This window comes from Nerophis lumbriciformis, linkage group LG11 (assembly GCF_033978685.3).
Source record: "Nerophis lumbriciformis linkage group LG11, RoL_Nlum_v2.1, whole genome shotgun sequence".
NCBI lineage: Eukaryota > Metazoa > Chordata > Actinopteri > Syngnathiformes > Syngnathidae > Nerophis > Nerophis lumbriciformis.
In genome coordinates, this window is record NC_084558.2 from 52,191,897 (window position 1) to 52,212,619 (window position 20,723).

Below are 20,723 nucleotides of genomic sequence, written 5' to 3' on the forward strand. Positions count from 1 at the left end.
TGCTTCTAGTTCTGCCGCTTGCATTGAGCAATTTGATGGTCATTTGATAGCTTTCAAAATTTTCGTTACTGTAACAATCGCACATTCTGTTCTATTTTTATTTCACAGAATGCTGCTTTAGCTTCTGAATTCCACTCTACAGATGATTACATTTTTTCATTAATTTACTTAAAGGAGCTACTATTTCAGCATAATTTGATATTCAACTACTACAATAATTCGTTAATCCTAGAAATTATATCATTTGCTTCTTTATTTGTGGTTTTTCTACTTGTCGTACTTAGTTTTTCTATTTTCCACAATAGTGCGTCCATTTTTGTTTAGAGAACGTCCTAGATCCTTTACTTCTCTTTTGCATAATTGTACTTTTATTTTGCTTATTTTGTGTCTTTCATTATGTAGATTATTTAATAACGCTAATGTTATTTTTCCTCCTAATTCAAATGTTATACATATTACTTTATGCATTTTTTAAGTAACATTTTAAACTCACTTAACTGTCTATACGTCCTTATCTTATCTTAGCTCAACACTCAGATGTATGGTGTTGCAAATGTCTAAAACATAATCTAACTTAAGAATGTTATACTACACTTCAAAGTTAAACCTACTTTAAATTTACATGTAATAAATTCACTTCCACACCTCCCCTACTGCGCCACGCACACACACACACACACACACACACACACACAAGGTGGTGTGTGAGGGCGTGAGTGCACTTCTTAGGGCAAAGGTCAGCAACACTTGAGCTTCTCTCCTTTTTTTTTTTTTTCTTCCCTCAGCTAATAAACATGTAACCCACTTTATCATTTTATCATACTATACCTCTCAACTCTTATTATAGTTATTAATCTAGGTTTTTATTTGTTCCATTATTTAATTATACATATATATATTTGTATATATAAAAGCGCTCTTTATATATCCAAACATACATGTATATCTTCAGTCTACCTTTTCTTCATCTCTTATTTCAATACCCCCATTATCTCTCTTTCGCATTAGTTTATTTCATTTTGCATTAATTCTTATTGATTTTTCCCCATTTCTTCATTTATTTTTACTTTTCTCTCACGTTAGCACTTTGAGATTTTTCTCCTATTTGCTTTTTCCTTTAACCTATTTTTATTTTTATTTGAACCTCCAGGGTTTTTACACAATTTGTACCTGGAAAGATACACACTTAAACACACACTAACTAACAAACAAACAAACACGTTTGCAGCGATCTTACCACCAATGGCATACGCTGACAACATGACTAATTGGTGTCGTCTTTTAACAGTCATGCTGAGTTACTTTGATTTTTTTTTTCCCCAGGACAGTTTCTTGCAAAATGTCCTTCTCTGCTTCAACGCCAACATGCAGTAGGGTCTAACCGCTGACGTTGTGGTTGTTGTCTTCTATTTTGGTTTAAATAGATTGTAATAGACCATATTAGATCTGCGTTTCTTTGTGTCCCTCTTTCCATTTTGAGAATTTGGAGTAATCCGTCGCCCCCTCAGAGCCGAAACTTACTTTTGTCTTTGTTGTAAGATAGTGGTTTAATTTATTATTGTGGTACACGTCGCTTCTACTGGAGATGGTTCCCCAGTGGAGGTGTCTTGCCTAGAGCATCCACAATAACCCACTATTTACTTCTCACAACTTTCATATGGAGTGATAGCCTAATGGCGATTACTCCCACACACTCTCACATTCACACCTTTCAATATATTGATCTACGGAAATTTCAATGTATATTACATGCGGACTCCGTCGCCCTCCAGGTTATTGTTTTTTCACGGACAAAATTCAGTTTTTTATTCTGAATAGACCATTTTAGGTCTGTTGGACTCCGACGTCCCCAGGATAATGGTTCACGGATATTTCAAATTATTGTGGGCTCCGACACCCCCTAGTATGTTTGTTTGTGGATATTACGGATTCCAGTTTTCGCGGTTCCGTTAACCTGCAGTCTTTTGGCCTCTTCAGTTTTTATCTTAATTCAGTTTTTATTTAAAATTTTAATACTCACGGACGTTGGACTCCGACGTCCCTCTAATTTGGCCTTTTTACCTGTTAGAGCCTAGGATTTACAGGGTTTGTCTATGCGTCGTAACCCTCAGTCACACGCTTTCTCTCAGTCGTTTCTTTCTTCGTCAATTTAAAACGTACTCACTGCTCTCTGCCTTCCTTCCTGTTGTCCTCGGATTTTCCGTCAGTCTTTCAATTCCAGCCCGAAATGAAGAAAAAGCAGTTCCTCAATCAGGATTTGGTTGCCATGGTCCTCTGGTTTCACTCACTCATGCTGGAATCGTCAGACGTGTTGGAATCCGGCTCGAAGGACCAATTAGATGTCAGGTTCAAATACAGGACATCTGTTACACAAGACAAAAGGCAAGGAATCAAACAGAGACAGAATTCAATTTGGACTCAATTGAGGAGAGACGGCTTCAACCTGTAACCTCTTACAGTGTCTTAGCACGCTCTGACCAAGAAGGTTCTCGTCTCCTCTTTTAATTCAGATCTTCCATGTTCACGCACCAACATATGTCACAATAGGAATGGGGAGGTATGTAAAACAGTCATTGTTTTTGGTCGCTTTGAAGTCCAAGAAGAGGACTTCTCGGGCTTGGCTCTTCCTGGATCCAGCTGGGGCAGGTGTTGGAGGACAATGGACAACCCCTCCCGTCTCCTGTCCACAGTGACTTCAAGAGGGCAGCGTCTCGTAAATAGCGTTGACCAAATAGAGGGAAGAGAGTTTGTGAATTACTTCAAAGAGAGTTCGTTTAACACTTCAAAGAGAGTTCCCCCAGGAGTTGAGCACATCCTGCCATCTGTCCGTGCTGAACTCACAGTGGCGTTTCCCGAGACTTCATCCTTTTGTTAGGCCTCGAAATACAGCATTCATAATACAACATTTGAAATACAGCATTCATAATACAACATTTCTTTTGTGATAACTTACAAACAATTATTCCAACAGAAAACTTAGTTTTTTATGGCATAAAGACAAAATACGCAATATTTTATCCAAAAAATATTTCTAAGTGTAATATTTGATGTGAAATAATTGGAGCCTTTAATAGATCAACATTGATTTTGATTCATTGTTATTTTTTTAGCAATGCCAGTTTAAAAAAATCCCACTAAAATTGTTATGGACCCTAAAGGGCTCCTCTCCTACAAGTGTTAAAAAAAAAAGTCATACAAGTTTGTATTTTATTATTTTTATTTCAACGCTTAAGTTATAAGCTTTTAGCTTTGTATGTTTTTGTTTTGTTTTATACCTTTTTGTCAAAGAAAACTTTTTTATTTTTTATGGCATAAACACATAATATGCAATATTTGTATCAAAAAGTATTTCAAAGTGGAATATTTGGTGTGAAATAATTGGAGCCTAAATAGATCAATAATTCATAACATTGATTTTGATTCATTATTATTTTTTGAGCAATGCCAGTTAAAAAAAAATCCCACTAAAATTGTTATGGACCCTAAAGGGTTCCTCTCCTAAAAGTGTTTAAAAAAAAAAAGCCATACAAGTTTTTATTTTATTATTTTTATTTCAACGCTTTTTTTTGTTTTTGTTTTATGCCTTTTTGTCAAGGAAAACTTAGTTTTTTATGGCATAAAGACAAAATACGCAATATTTTATCAAAAAAATATTTCTAAGTGTAATATTTGATGTGAAATAATTGGAGCCTTTAATAGATCAATAATTCATAACATTGATTTTGATTCATTGTTTTGTTTTTTTAGCAATGCCAGTTTAAAAAAGTCCCACTAAAATTGTTATGGGTTCCTTTCCTAAAAGTGTTAAAAGAAAGTCATAAAAGTTTTTTATTTTATTATTTTTATTTCAACGCTTAAGTTATAAGATTTTAATTTTGTTTTAGTTTTTGTTTGTTTTATGCGTTTTTGTCAAAGAAAACTTAGTTTTTTATGGCATAAACACAAAATACGCAATATTTTTTTATCAAAAAGTATTTCAAAGTGGAATATTTGATGTGAAATAATTGGAGCCTTAAATAGATCAATAATTCATAACATTGATTTTGATTCATTATTATTTTTTGAGCAATGCCATCTTAAAAAAATCCCACTAAAATTGTTACGGACCCTAAAGGGTTCCTCTCCTAAAAGTGTTAAAAAAAAAAAAGCCATACAAGTTTTTATTTTATTATTTTTATTTCAACGCTTTTAATTTTGTATGTTCTTTTTTGTTTTTGTTTTATGCCTTTTTGTCAAGGAAAACTTAGTTTTTTATGGCATAAACACAAAATACGCAATATTTTATCAAAAAAATATTTCTAAGTGTAATTTTTGGTGTGAAATAATTGGAGCCTTAAATAGATCAATAATTCATAACATTGATTTTGATTCATTATTATTTTTTGAGCAATGCCATCTTAAAAAAATCCCACTAAAATTGTTACGGACCCTAAAGGGTTCCTCTCCTAAAAGTGTTAAAAAAAAAAAAGCCATACAAGTTTTTATTTTATTATTTTTATTTCAACGCTTTTAATTTTGTATGTTCTTTTTTGTTTTTGTTTTATGCCTTTTTGTCAAGGAAAACTTAGTTTTTTATGGCATAAACACAAAATACGCAATATTTTATCAAAAAAATATTTCTAAGTGTAATTTTTGGTGTGAAATAATTGGAGCCTTAAATAGATCAATAATTCATAACATTGATTTTGATTCATTGTTATTTTTTGAGCAATGCCAGCTTAAAAAAATCCCACTAAAATTGTTATGGACCCTAAAGGGTTCCTCTCCTAAAAGTGTTTAAAAAAAAAAGCCATACAAGTTTTTATTTTATTATTTTTATTTCAACACTTTTAATTTTGTATGTTTTTTTTGTTTTTGTTTTATGCCTTTTTGTCAAGGAAAACTTAGTTTTTTATGGCATAAAGACAAAATACGCAATATTTTATCCAAAAAATATTTGATGTGAAATAATTGGAGCCTTTAATAGATCAATAATTCATAACATTGATTTTGATTCATTGTTATTTTTTGAGCAATGCCAGTTTAAAAAAGTCCCACGAAAATTGTTATGGGTTCCTCTCCTAAAAGTGTTAAAAGAAAGTCAAACAAGTTTTTATTTTATTATTTTTATTTCAACGGTTAAGTTACAAGCTTTTAACTTTGTTTTAGTTTTTGTTTGTTTTATGCGTTTTTGTCAAAGAAAACTTAGTTTTTTATGGCATAAACACATTATAGGCAATATTTTTTATCAAAAAGTATTTCAAAGTGGAATATTTGATGTGAAATAATTGGAGCCTTAAATAGATCAATAATTCATAACATTGATTTTGATTCATTATTATTTTTTGAGCAATGCCATCTTTAAAAAATCCCACTAAAATTGTTACGGACCCTAAAGGGTTCCTCTCCTAAAAGTGTTAAAAAAAAGTCATACAAGTTTTTATTTTATTATTTTTATTTCAACGCTTTTAATTTTGTATGTTTTTTTTGTTTTTGTTTTATGCCTTTTTGTCAAGGAAAACTTAGTTTTTTATGGCATAAAGACAAAATACGCAATATTTTATCCAAAAAATATTTGATGTGAAATAATTGGAGCCTTTAATAGATCAATAATTCATAACATTGATTTTGATTCATTATTATTTTTTGAGCAATGCCAGTTTAAAAAAGTCCCACGAAAATTGTTATGGGTTCCTCTCCTAAAAGTGTTAAAAGAAAGTCAAACAAGTTTTTATTTTATTATTTTTATTTCAACGGTTAAGTTACAAGCTTTTAACTTTGTTTTAGTTTTTGTTTGTTTTATGCGTTTTTGTCAAAGAAAACTTAGTTTTTTATGGCATAAACACAAAATACGCGATATTTTTCTCAAAAAGTATTTCAAAGTGGAATATTTGATGTGAAATAATTGGAGCCTAAATAGATCAATAATTCATAACATTGATTTTGATTCATTATTATTTTTTGAGCAATGCCAGTTAAAAAAAAATCCCACTAAAATTGTTATGGACCCTAAAGGGTTCCTCTCCTAAAAGTGTTTAAAAAAAAAAGCCATACAAGTTTTTATTTTATTATTTTTATTTCAACGCTTTTTGTTTTGTTTTTGTTTTATGCCTTTTTGTCAAGGAAAACTTAGTTTTTTATGGCATAAAGACAAAATACGCAATATTTTATCAAAAAAATATTTCTAAGTGTAATATTTGATGTGAAATAATTGGAGCCTTTAATAGATCAATAATTCATAACATTGATTTTGATTCATTGTTATTTTTTTAGCAATGCCAGTTTAAAAAAATCCCACTAAAATTGTTATGGACCCTAAAGGGCTCCTCTCCTACAAGTGTTAAAAAAAAAGTCATACAAGTTTGTATTTTATTATTTTTATTTCAACGCTTAAGTTATAAGCTTTTAGCTTTGTATGTTTTTGTTTTGTTTTATACCTTTTTGTCAAAGAAAACTTAGTTTTTTATGGCATAAACACATAATATGCAATATTTGTATCAAAAAGTATTTCAAAGTGGAATATTTGGTGTGAAATAATTGGAGCCTTAAATAGATCAATAATTCATAACATTGATTTTGATTCATTATTATTTTTTGAGCAATGCCAGTTAAAAAAAAATCCCACTAAAATTGTTATGGACCCTAAAGGGTTCCTCTCCTAAAAGTGTTTAAAAAAAAAAGCCATACAAGTTTTTATTTTATTATTTTTATTTCAACGCTTTTTTTTGGTTTTTGTTTTATGCCTTTTTGTCAAGGAAAACTTAGTTTTTTATGGCATAAAGACAAAATACGCAATATTTTATCAAAAAAATATTTCTAAGTGTAATATTTGATGTGAAATAATTGGAGCCTTTAATAGATCAACATTGATTTTGATTCATTGTTATTTTTTTAGCAATGCCAGTTTAAAAAAATCCCACTAAAATTGTTATGGACCCTAAAGGGCTCCTCTCCTACAAGTGTTAAAAAAAAAGTCATACAAGTTTGTATTTTATTATTTTTATTTCAACGCTTAAGTTATAAGCTTTTAGCTTTGTATGTTTTTGTTTTGTTTTATACCTTTTTGTCAAAGAAAACTTAGTTTTTTATGGCATAAACACATAATATGCAATATTTGTATCAAAAAGTATTTCAAAGTGGAATATTTGGTGTGAAATAATTGGAGCCTTAAATAGATCAATAGTTCATAACATTGATTTTGATTCATTATTATTTTTTGAGCAATGCCAGTTAAAAAAAAATCCCACTAAAATTGTTATGGACCCTAAAGGGTTCCTCTCCTAAAAGTGTTTTAAAAAAAAAAGCCATACAAGTTTTTATTTTATTATTTTTATTTCAACGCTTTTTTTTTGTTTTTGTTTTATGCCTTTTTGTCAAGGAAAACTTAGTTTTTTATGGCATAAAGACAAAATACGCAATATTTTATCCAAAAAATATTTCTAAGTGTAATATTTGATGTGAAATAATTGGAGCCTTTAATAGATCAACATTGATTTTGATTCATTGTTATTTTTTTTAGCAATGCCAGTTTAAAAAAATCCCACTAAAATTGTTATGGACCCTAAAGGGCTCCTCTCCTACAAGTGTTAAAAGAAAGTCAAACAAGTTTTTATTTTATTATTTTTATTTCAACGGTTAAGTTACAAGCTTTTAACTTTGTTTTAGTTTTTGTTTGTTTTATGCGTTTTTGTCAAAGAAAACTTAAGTTTTTTATGGCATAAACACAAAATAGGCAATATTTTTTATCAAAAAGTATTTCAAAGTGGAATATTTGATGTGAAATAATTGGAGCCTAAATAGATCAATAATTCATAACATTGATTTTGATTCATTATTATTTTTTGAGCAATGCCATCTTAAAAAAATCCCACTAAAACTGTTATGGACCCTAAACGGTTCCTCTCCTAAAAGTGTTTAAAAAAAAAAAGCCATACAAGTTTTTATTTTATTATTTTTATTTCAACGCTTTTAATTTTGTATGTTTTTTTTGTTTTTGTTTTATGCCTTTTTTTTTAAAGGAAAACTTAGTTTTTTATGGCAATATTTATACGCAATATTTTATCAAAAAAATATTTCTAAGTGTAATATTTGATGTGAAATAATTGGAGCCTTTAATAGATCAATAATTCATAACATTGATTTTGATTCATTGTTTTTTTTGAGCAATGCCAGTTTAAAAAAAGTCCCACTAAAATTGTTATGGGTTCCTCTCCTAAAAGTGTTAAAAGAAAGTCATACAAGTTTTTATTTTATTATTTTAATTTCAACGCTTAACTTATAAGCTTTTAACTTTGTTTTAGTTTTTGTTTGTTTTATGCGTTTTTGTCAAAGAAAACTTAGTTTTTTATGGCATAAACACAAAATACGCAATATTTTTTTATCAAAAAGTATTTCAAAGTGGAATATTTGATGTGAAATAATTGGAGCCTTAAATAGATCAATAATTCATAACATTGATTTTGATTCATTATTATTTTTTGAGCAATGCCATCTTAAAAAAATCCCACTAAAATTGTTATGGACCCTAAAGGGTTCCTCTCCTAAAAGTGTTTAAAAAAAAAGCCATATAAGTTTTTATTTTATTATTTTTATTTCAACGCTTTTAATTTTGTATGTTTTTTTTGTTTTTGTTTTATGCCTTTTTGTCAAGGAAAACTTAGTTTTTTATGGCATAAAGACAAAATACGCAATATTTTATCAAAAAAATATTTCTAAGTGTAATATTTGATGTGAAATAATTGGAGCCTTTAATAGATCAATAATTCATAACATTGATTTTGATTAATTGTTATTTTTTGAGCAATGCCAGTTTAAAAAAGTCCCACTAAAATTGTTATGGGTTCCTCTCCTAAAAGTGTTAAAAGAAAGTCATACAAGTTTTTATTTTATTATTTTTATTTCAATGCTTAAGTTATACGCTTTTAATTTTGTTTTAGTTTTTGTTTGTTTTATGCGTTTTTGTCAAAGAAAACTTAGTTTTTTTATGGCATAAACACAAAATACGCAATATTTTTTTATCAAAAAGTATTTCAAAGTGGAATATTTGATGTGAAATAATTGGAGCCTAAATAGATCAATAATTCATAACATTGATTTTGATTCATTATTATTTTTTGAGCAATGCCATCTTAAAAAAATCCCACTAAAATTGTTATGGACCCCAAAGGCTTCCTCTCCTAAAAGTGTTAAAAAAAAAGCCATACAAGTTTTTATTTTATTATTTTTATTTCAACGCTTTTAATTTTGTATGTTTTTTTTGTTTTTGTTTTATGCCTTTTTGTCAAGGAAAACTTAGTTTTTTATGGCATAAAGACAAAATACGCAATATTTTATCCAAAAAATATTTGATGTGAAATAATTGGAGCCTTTAATAGATCAATAATTCATAACATTGATTTTGATTCATTGTTATTTTTTTTTAGCAATGCCAGTTTAAAAAAGTCCCACTAAAATTGTTATGGGTTCCTTTCCTAAAAGTGTTAAAAGAAAGTCATAAAAGTTTTTTATTTTATTATTTTTATTTCAACGCTTAAGTTATAAGATTTTAATTTTGTTTTAGTTTTAGTTTGTTTTATGCGTTTTTGTCAAAGAAAACTTAGTTTTTTATGGCATAAACACAAAATACGCAATATTTGTTTATCAAAAAGTATTTCAAAGTGGAATATTTGATGTGAAATAATTGGAGCCTTAAATAGATCAATAATTCATAACATTGATTTTGATTCATTATTATTTTTTGAGCAATGCCATCTTAAAAAAATCCCACTAAAATTGTTATGGACCCTAAAGGGTTCCTCTCCTAAAAGTGTTTAAAAAAAAAGCCATATAAGTTTTTATTTTATTATTTTTATTTCAACGCTTTTAATTTTGTATGTTTTTTTTGTTTTTGTTTTATGCCTTTTTGTCAAGGAAAACTTAGTTTTTTATGGCATAAAGACAAAATACGCAATATTTTATCAAAAAAATATTTCTAAGTGTAATATTTGATGTGAAATAATTGGAGCCTTTAATAGATCAATAATTCATAACATTGATTTTGATTAATTGTTATTTTTTGAGCAATGCCAGTTTAAAAAAGTCCCACTAAAATTGTTATGGGTTCCTCTCCTAAAAGTGTTAAAAGAAAGTCATACAAGTTTTTATTTTATTATTTTTATTTCAATGCTTAAGTTATACGCTTTTAATTTTGTTTTAGTTTTTGTTTGTTTTATGCGTTTTTGTCAAAGAAAACTTAGTTTTTTTATGGCATAAACACAAAATACGCAATATTTTTTTATCAAAAAGTATTTCAAAGTGGAATATTTGATGTGAAATAATTGGAGCCTAAATAGATCAATAATTCATAACATTGATTTTGATTCATTATTATTTTTTGAGCAATGCCATCTTAAAAAAATCCCACTAAAATTGTTATGGACCCCAAAGGCTTCCTCTCCTAAAAGTGTTAAAAAAAAAGCCATACAAGTTTTTATTTTATTATTTTTATTTCAACGCTTTTAATTTTGTATGTTTTTTTTGTTTTTGTTTTATGCCTTTTTGTCAAGGAAAACTTAGTTTTTTATGGCATAAAGACAAAATACGCAATATTTTATCCAAAAAATATTTGATGTGAAATAATTGGAGCCTTTAATAGATCAATAATTCATAACATTGATTTTGATTCATTGTTATTTTTTTTTAGCAATGCCAGTTTAAAAAAGTCCCACTAAAATTGTTATGGGTTCCTTTCCTAAAAGTGTTAAAAGAAAGTCATAAAAGTTTTTTATTTTATTATTTTTATTTCAACGCTTAAGTTATAAGATTTTAATTTTGTTTTAGTTTTAGTTTGTTTTATGCGTTTTTGTCAAAGAAAACTTAGTTTTTTATGGCATAAACACAAAATACGCAATATTTGTTTATCAAAAAGTATTTCAAAGTGGAATATTTGATGTGAAATAATTGGAGCCTTAAATAGATCAATAATTCATAACAACAATGATTTTGATTCATTATTATTTTTTGAGCAATGACAGCTTTAAAGAAAAGACAAGCTTGCGTGGCAGCTTTGTGTTGTTAAATTACATTTTTTAATTCCACTTTTTTATGTTTTTGAATAGTTATTTTAGAATACTTTATGTAAGACGTTTAAAACACTTTGTATAGAATAGTGTCATTTAAAAAAAAGTTGTTGTTACAAACTAATGACTATTACTACATGTCATCAATACTGATGGATGACTTTTGTTATTCCGAGCGAGCCAAAAGCATGAATTAAATCATCTTAATGTCTACATTTGACTAAAGAGTGTTGTCAGCTGACATATGGCTTCATGGAAGTGGATGTGCTAGTTTATGAACAAGTACTTACTGGCGTGGTTTGTGGAAGTGTGATGCATGAATGTGATATTTGATGCAGAATAGAGAATAAAAGCAGTCGTCTTTCACATTAGCTCGCCAGGCTGCTAGCTTGATGACGAGATAAAAATGGCGGATCTTTCGAAATCCGAAGCCCGGCCTGAAATAGTAAACGCAGCCGTTCGTTCTTCCTCTTCCTAACCGGAGCCTCATTCCTTCTTTACTTTTTTAATTTGTTGTTTTTATATTTTTGTCATTTTATTCCTCCCCCGCCTTATTGAATGTGACTTCCCAACGTTTCTACCGGCTGCGTTTTTTTTTTGGTTCAGTGTTGTAGACAAGTCTGCGGGTCTAAAGGCAGCGAGCATGTCTCCGTGGGCTCCACGATCAGCTCGATGGTGGCACACACGGAGCTCGAGTGGAGGTACGCTGGAATTGAGCTCCGTTGTAAACATGTCGAAGGTATTCGGCTCATTATTAAAGCATTACAAACTGTGCAGTACAGCAACAGGCTGTAGGTGTGCGCCTTTAAGTCACAAAATAGGGCTTATATGTTTGCTAATATGCTAACTGGTTTGTTTACTTTCTCATGAGCCTTCTAAACGCGACCATTTTCACTTCTTTATCTCATATTAGGGCTGGATGAAAAAGTATATCTTCATATATATTTACTTAAAGGCCTACTGAAATGAATTTTGTTTATTTAAACGGGGATAGCAGATCCATTCTATGTGTCATACTTGATCATTTCGCGATATTGCCATATTTTTGCTGAAAGGATTTAATATAGGAAGCATGAAGTGCTCTAAAACTTGCTGGTAGACGGCTGCGTTGACCCTGGATCTCAGGAAACAGAGTGGACCGACACCAGCTGGACTGCTGCTGAGTGGTCCAAAGTCATGTTTTGTGACGAAAGCAAATTTTGCATTTCCTTTGGAAATCGAGGTCCCAGAGTCTGGAGGAAGACAGGAGAGGCACAGGATCCACGTTGCCTGAAGTCTAGTGTAAAGTTTCCACCATCAGTGATGGTTTGGGGTGCCATGTCATCTGCTGGTGTCGGTCCACTCTGTTTCCTGAGATCCAGGGTCAACGCAGCCGTCTACCAGCAAGTTTTAGAGCACTTCATGCTTCCTGCTGCTGACCTGCTCTATGGAGATGGAGATTTCAAGTTCCAACAGGACTTGGCGCCTGCACACAGCGCAAAATCTACCCGTGCCTGGTTTACGGACCATGGTATTTCTGTTCTAAATTAGCCCGCCAACTCCCCTGACCTTAGCCCCATAGAAAATCTGTGGGGTATTGTGAAAAGGAAGATGCAGAATGCCAGACCCAAAAACGCAGAAGAGTTGAAGGCCACTATCAGAGCAACCTGGGCTCTCATAACACCTGAGCAGTGCCAGAAACTCATGGACTCCATGCCACGCCGCATTAACGCAGTAATTGAGGCAAAAGGAGCTCCAACCAAGTATTGAGTATTGTACATGCTCATATTTTTCATTTTCATACTTTTCAGTTGGCCAACATTTCTAAAAATCCCTTTTTTGTATTAGCCTTAAGTAATATTCTAATTTTGTGACACACGGAATTTTGGATTTTCATTTGTTGCCACTTCAAATCATCAAAATTAAATGAAATACACATTTGAATGCATCAGTCTGTGTGCAATGAATAAATATAATGTACAAGTTACACCTTTTGAATGCAATTACTGAAATAAATCAAGTTTTTCAAAATATTCTAATTTACTGGCTTTTACCTGTAGAACAGGGGTAGGCAACCCGCGGCTCCGGAGCCGCATGCGGCTCTTTGATCACTCTGATGCGGCTCAGCAGCTTACCGTATTTTCCGCACTATAAGCCGCCCCGGGTTATTAGCCGCACCTTCAATGAATGGCATATTTCAAAACTTTGTCCACCTATAAGCCGCCCCGGGTTATAAGCCGCGCCTACGCTGCGCTGAAGGGAATGTAAAAAAAACAGTCAGATAGGTCAGTCAAACTTTAATAATATATTACAAACCAGCGTTCTAACAACTCTGTTCACCCCCAAAATGTAATGTGCAAATGTGCAATCACAAAAATAGTAACACTCAAATTAGTGCAGAGCAATAGTAACATCAATAACTCAACGTTGCTCGAACGTTAATGTCACACAACACACAAAATAAAGATTTAAAGCTCACTTTCTGAAATTATTCCTCATCCATAAATCCCTTGAATTCTTCTTCAGTGTCTGAATTAAAAAGTTGGGCGAATACGGCATCCAAAATGGCCGGCTCCGTCTCGTCGAAGTCATCAGAGTCAATGTCGCTGTTGTTGTCCAGCAGTTCCGTGAATCCTGCCTTCCGGAAAGCTCGGACCACAGTTGAGACCGATATATCCGCCAGGCATTTACAATCCACTGGCAGATGTTGGCGTATGTCGTCCGGCGCTGTCTCCCTGTCTTAGTGGCGCAGGTCATCTTGTTGCTTCCTCTACCTACGCACCATTGATTCATTTATGTTCTATTCTCTCGCTGCTGCTCTATTTCCGTGTTCTACTGCGTGACTTATTGCCTTGAGTTTGAATTCTGCGTTGTACGCGTGTCTCTTAATAGGAGCCATTTTGTGGTCTTTACAGATGTAAACACACAAATGAAATGAAACGCAATATCCGCGCGCTTCTTCTTCTACGGGGGCGGGTGGTTGCTTACAGTAGAAGAAGCGCTTCCTCTTCTATGGGGGCGGGTGCTTACCTTGGCGGTTGCTTACCATAGAAGAAGAAGCGCTTCCTCTTCTACGGGGAAAAAAGATGGCGGCTGTTTACCGTAGTTGCGAGACCTAAACTTTATGAAAATGAATATTAATATTAATCCATATATAAGGCGCACCGGGTTATAAGCCGCACTGTCAGCTTTTGAGAAAATGTGTGGTTTTTAGGCGCGGCTTATAGTGCGGAAAATACGGTACTTGCTGAACCCCCCAATTTTCCCGGGAGACTTCCGGATTTCAGTGCCTCTTGCAGAAAACTCCCGGGATTAATATTCACCGATTTTCACCATTACGGCTATAATAAGGGCGTGCCATGATGGTGCAACATTTGGCGCCCTCTAAAATCTGTATTAACAGCGTGACAGTCCAACACTTGTTATACAATATACATCTTCTGCTTGCACACGTACGTGACAGCAAGGCATACTTGCTCAACAGCCACACAGGTTACACTGACGTCGGTCATATAAAACAACTTTAACACTCTTACTAATAATGCGCCACACTTTGAACCAAAACCAAACAAGAATGACAAACACATTTCGGGAGAACATCTGCACCTTAACACAACATAAACACAACAGAACAAACACCCAGAATCCCATGCAGCCCTGACTCTTCCGGGCTACATTATACACCCCTGCTACCACCAAACCCCGCCCCCACCCCAACCCTGCTCCCTCACACAATCTTGTTAAATGTTGACAGCATAACTACCAAAATACAGAAGTATGTCCTTAATATTTTTGCAGTGCTATTTCTGTTGAAAAGTTCAAATGATTACATTAGAGATGTGATGTGCCACTTTTCAAGTGTCTGATGGCTTCAATTAATTTTCATTCATTTTTCATATTTTGAATTCTTTTGAAAGGCTTACAAAAAAACTACATTTGAATTGTAATTCCATGCTATTGACAGGACTATTCATTTTAATGAAGTTAGCTTACCATGTTTACAGTATGATAATTGTGATAGAAATGTGAATTTTAGGCACAGAATATTTTTTACAATTGAACAAGGCAGTAGATTATACAAGCTTGGACAGAAAGTTAATAATGACACCAATTTTTTTTTAAATGGAATTGTTTAGTACTGTTTTACCATTTGTTTACTGTAAAAAGTGTTTATACTTTCAATTAACAAATTGAAGTCTTGTGAAAGGTTGACAGGATAACTGGCATTAACTGTCAAAATAATTTCAAACTATTGAAGTTAGCTTACAGAATAAACATGTCAATCAACCCATATGATTTTTGCTGTAATATTTTTGTTTTGAAAAGTCACTGTGACTGATAGAAAAGTGATGGTTTTAGCAACATTTTAACCTGTCTGAATGCTAATAATCATTTTGCGTCGGCGGGCTTCGCCCCCCTGAACCCTCCACCGGGACTTTGCGGCCCCTGGACCCTGGCTACTAGGTTTTTCTGATTTCAAAAGTTGGCAGGTATGCATCGGGCTTAACTGCAGATAGAAACAAAAGAAATAAACCCCTGACTGGAAGGATAGACAGAAAATCAACAATACTATTAAACCATGGACCTGTAACTACACGGTTAATGCTTTCCAGCCTGGCGAAGCTTAACAATGCTGTTGCTAACGACGCCATTGAATCTAACTTAGCTACGGACCTCGACAGAGCTATGATAAAAACATTAGCCAACCCTCATCTGCTCATCAACACCGAAGCTCACCTGCGTTCCAGCGATCGACGGAGCGACGAAGGACTTCACCCGATCATCGATGCGGTCGGCGGCTAGCGTCGGATAGCGCGTCTGCTATCCAAGTCAGAGTCCTCCTGGTTGTGTTGCTGTAGCCAGACGCTAATACACCGATCGCACCTACAGCTTTCTTCTTTGCCGTCTCCATTGTTCATTGAACAAATTGCAAAAGATTCACCAACACAGATGTCCAGAATACTGTGGAATTTTGCGATGAAAACTGAGCTTTTTGTATTGGATACAATGGCGTCCCAATACTTCCGTTTCAACCATCGACGTCACGCGCATACGTCATCATACCGATACGTTTTCAACCGGAAGTTTCGCAGGAAATTTAAAATTGCACTTTATAAGTTAACCCGGCCGTATTGGCATGTGTTGCAATGTTAAGATTTCATCATTGATATATAATCTATCAGACTGCGTGGTTGCTAGTAGTGGCTTTCAGTAGGCCTTTAAACTCGATATTCGATATATTTATAAATGTAAAACCAACGTTTGAACAATAGATTTACCTGCTACACTCAAACCCTTATTTCTTAAATCCAAAATATTGAAATTCCAATATATAGTGAATTTGCAAACTGCTAAAATGATGCACAAAGCAACCCTAAGAACGTACAACAATTCCTCTCAAAAATGAGAAGGGATTCGGCTCATTTTTAAAGCATTAAAAAACTGCAGTACAGCAACAGGCTGTAGGTGTGCGCCTTTAAGTCACAAAATAGGGCATATATGTTTGATAAAATGCTAGCTGGTTTGTTTACTTTCTCATGAGCCGATCTAAACGGGACCATTTTCACTTATTTATCTCATATTAGGGCTGGACGAAAAGGTATATCTCCATATATATTTACTTAAACTCGATATTCGATATATTTATGTATATATATATATAAATGTATAACCAACATTTTAACAATAGATTTACCTGCTACATTCAAACCCTTATTTCTTAAATCCAAAATATTGAAATTCCAATATATAGTGAATTTGAAAACTGCTAAAATGATGCACAAAGCAACCCTAAGAACGTACAACAATTCCTCTCAAAAATGAGAAGGGATTCGGCTCATTATTAAAGCATTAAAAAACTGTGCAGTACAGTAACAGGCTGTAGGTGTGCGCCTTTAAGTCACAGAATAGGGCATATATGTTTTCTGATTTGCTAGCTGGTTTGTTTACTTTCTCATGAGCCGTTCTAAACGGGACCATTTTCACTTCTTTATCTCATATTAGGGCTGGATGAAAAAGTATATCTCCATATATATTTACATAACTCGACATTCGATATATATCTCGATATATTTTCCGGTGAAAGCATACATATAAAGGTATTCATTTTTTGAGCGATATTCAGTGAAATTGAAGTGAATGACAAGTGTACTGTAAACACTTTTATTAACCCAGTTAGTCAAGATGGGGATTAACAGCACATAAAAGAAACTGTTTAAGTAGCACAGAATTACATAACATAAATAAAATAGAAAAATATTATTTCTACCTAAAATAAATAACATAGCTGTGCAAATTTATATTTGTCGGGTCAAATTTGAGCTCAGGCACTAAATCATGGCATTAAAACAAAAAAATAAAGAGAACTTTATTGTTTTCTTTGTCTTACTTTAGCCAAAAATAGAACAAACACATTCTGAAAATATTACAATAAAAACAGAGAAAAAAATACCGGCAGCGGTAAAATTTAGATCCATGAAGGAAAGAAGAAAGTGAATAAATGTTTATAACTGAATACATTTACATATGCATAAAAATGTGTTTTCTTTTGTATTATTTTTTTAAATGAATGAAGTAACGTTTATGACAACCTTAATTCTAAAACATGATATAGAATGTGAGATATAACAGGATAATGCATACATTTATCATTTGTTTTCAAAAGGCTTACAAAAAAGTGGGACCCCAAAAATGTACTTTGGGACCCCATTTTTATGACTTGATGGGGTCCCTTTTGAAAATTCCTAGCGCCAACACTGGTATCATTTTAATTTGATATAGGAAAGCACTTTGAATTGCCTTGTATACGAATTGTGCTCTATAAATAAACCTGCCTTGCCTGTTGTGAAAAGGAAGTTGCATTAATGTTTAGGAATAAACACACCTGTATTTAAAAATGGGCTCACCATTTTCAAAAAATACTTAAACTGAAGTCTTTTAACCAGGTTTTATAAAAAAAATTAAACACGTTAATAATTATTTCCTTTGCAGAATAACTTTGTTGTAGATCAGAGCACTGTTTCATGTACCTGAAGTAGAAATTGAACGTGCATATATGAAAGCAATTTATTTATAATAAAATCTATTTTTACCCACCCGACCCGCGGTTTATCCGCGGACTCCGCGGTTGTGTCCGCAAACCGCGCATCTCTATTACTGACGATACTGTATAGCAGGTATCGATTGTATTGTTGGTATAAAGGCAGCCCTAGTATTGAACAAAAAGATCTTTCTGAGTGGTACAAGTGTATTGATTGTGGTGGTGTTGTTTTTAAAGGTGTACCAGGCTGCTGAGTCCTCGCCAGCATGGACGTGGTGTCGCCTGAGCTCAACAGCCTCCTCCCCGACGAGATCATGGACATGGAGGCCATCGAGGAGGTGTCTCACTCCCAGTCCGAGTCCAGTCAAAGCACATCTGTCCCCATGGAAACGGACACGCAGGTGGCGCCGGAGACCGTGGGTCCGTCCACCTCCACGGAACCCCAGCTTGCCGTCTCTTCTTCCCAGTTCCTCACTTTGAAGCCGGCGGCGGCCCCTAAAACCGCGGACGGCATCACGGGGACGACGGTGTCCGCAGGCGGCTTGCAAAAACTCACAGCGCCGTTCACCATCTCTGCCGCCAACCACCAGATCATCCTCAACAAGGTGGCCTCGTCGCAGGCCACGGAGGCGGCGCGCTCGGCCGCCCCGCAGATCATCAAGCAGGAAGGCCAGAAGCTTCTGGTGACCACCATCGGGAAGGCGGGACAGCCCATTTTGTTGCAGCTGCCCCACACGGCCAAGGCAGGCGGGGCTCAAAGCGCGGCCGACGGCAAGTCGCCGGCGCCGCAGATCAAGATGGTGACCATCGGGGGGCGTCCGGAGCTGAAGCAAATGGTCGGGGGCGCGGCCGGACAGGTGACTGCGCTACACGGCCAGCAGCTTAAGACTTTGCAGGTAACTGAGGCTAAGTACTGACCACCGTGGGTGTGGCTGTGGGAGAGTAACAAAGTATTTCATACAAACTTAAAGGAAAAGTGCACTTATTTTTATTTTTTTCTATCATTTACAATCTTTATGGAAGACAAGAACACATTTTAAATGCATTCTAACTCGTAAATAAACGCTAGCAAAGATCAGCTAATGGTAGTCGCTCTATTCCGCCAATAAAGCTCTCGAAACACATCCAAAATCCTCCATCAGCGTTTTATACACACGCTGTAAGTCAGGGGTGCTCATTACGTCGATCGCGAGCTACCGGTCGATCGCGGAGGGTGTGTCAGTCGATCACCAGCCAGGCATTAAAAAAATAGTCCTAATTAAAGCTGCAAGCAGCATTGGTCGGGCCCGCGTATTTGGCAGGTGCTAGTCCTAAGTGTCCCAATACTTTTGTCAAGTTTTAGTCCCAAGTGTCCCAATACTTTTGTCAAGTTTTAGTCCCAAGTATCCCAATACTTTTGTCCACTTTTCGGCCTAAATGTCTTATATTCTTGTCTTCTTGAAAGAAAGGAATCTTTATGTGTTAAACATGCTTGTATTATCTTTAAACACCTTTATAACTTATTAACAATATTAACTATATGTGTTAAACATGCTTGTATTATCATTAAACACCTTTAACTTGTTAACAATATTAGCTATGTGTTAAACATGCTTGTATTATCTTTAAACACCTTTAACTTATTACCAATATTAACAAACTTAAAGGAAAAGTGCACTTATTTTTATTTTTTCTATCATTTACAATCTTTATGGAAGACAAGAACACATTTTTAATGCATTCTAACTCGTAAATAAACGCTAGCAAAGATCAGCTAATGGTAGTCGCGCTATTCCGCCAATAAAGCTCTCGAAACACATCCAAAATCCTCCATCAGCGTTTTATACACACGCTGTAAGTCAGGGGTGCTCATTACGTCGATCGCGAGCTACCGGTCGATCGCGGAGGGTGTGTCAGTCGATCACCAGCCAGGCATTAAAAAAATAGTCCTAATTAAAGCTGCAAGCAGCATTGGTCGGGCCCGCGTATTTGGCAGGTGCTAGTCCTAAGTGTCCCAATACTTTTGTCAAGTTTTAGTCCCAAGTATCCCAATACTTTTGTCCACTTTTCGGCCTAAATGTCTTATATTCTTGTCTTCTTGAAAGAAAGGAATCTTTATGTGTTAAACATGCTTGTATTATCTTTAAACACCTTTATAACTTATTAACAATATTAACTATATGTGTTAAACATGCTTGTATTATCATTAAACACCTTTAACTTGTTAACAATATTAGCTATGTGTTAAACATGCTTGTATTATCTTTAAACACCTTTAACTTATTACCAATATTAACAAACTTAAAGGAAAAGTGCACTTATTTTTATTTTTTCTATCATTTACAATCTTTATGGAAGACAAGAACACATTTTTAATGCATTCTAACTCGTAAATAAACGCTAGCAAAGATCAGCTAATGGTAGTCGCTCTATTCCGCCAATAAAGCTCTCGAAACACATCCAAAATCCTCCATCAGCGTTTTATACACACGCTGTAAGTCAGGGGTGCTCATTACGTCGATCGCGAGCTACCGGTCGATCGCGGAGGGTGTGTCAGTCGATCACCAGCCAGGCATTAAAAAAATAGTTCTAATTAAAGCTGCAAGCAGCATTGGTCGGGCCCGCGTATTTGGCAGGTGCTAGTCCTAAGTGTCCCAATACTTTTGTCAAGTTTTAGTCCCAAGTGTCCC

At 33.9% G+C, this 20,723-nt stretch overlaps 1 protein-coding gene across 3 annotated transcripts in view; it reads left to right on the forward strand.

The window, feature by feature from the left end:
- The window catches only part of lin54 (lin-54 DREAM MuvB core complex component), a 98,888-nt gene that overhangs the window by 15,617 nt on the left and 62,548 nt on the right, over positions 1 to 20,723 (forward strand). For 2 of the 3 annotated variants that reach the window (XM_072914177.1, XM_061966324.2), the window contains exon 2: positions 18,292 to 18,950. In XM_072914177.1, the coding sequence (XP_072770278.1) occupies positions 18,321 to 18,950 (630 nt within the window). In that variant the 5' untranslated portion in view covers positions 18,292 to 18,320. Of the gene's footprint in view, positions 1 to 11,452; positions 11,738 to 18,291; positions 18,951 to 20,723 lie in introns of those variants that run through there. The other variant, XM_061966323.2, reaches the window with a different exon arrangement.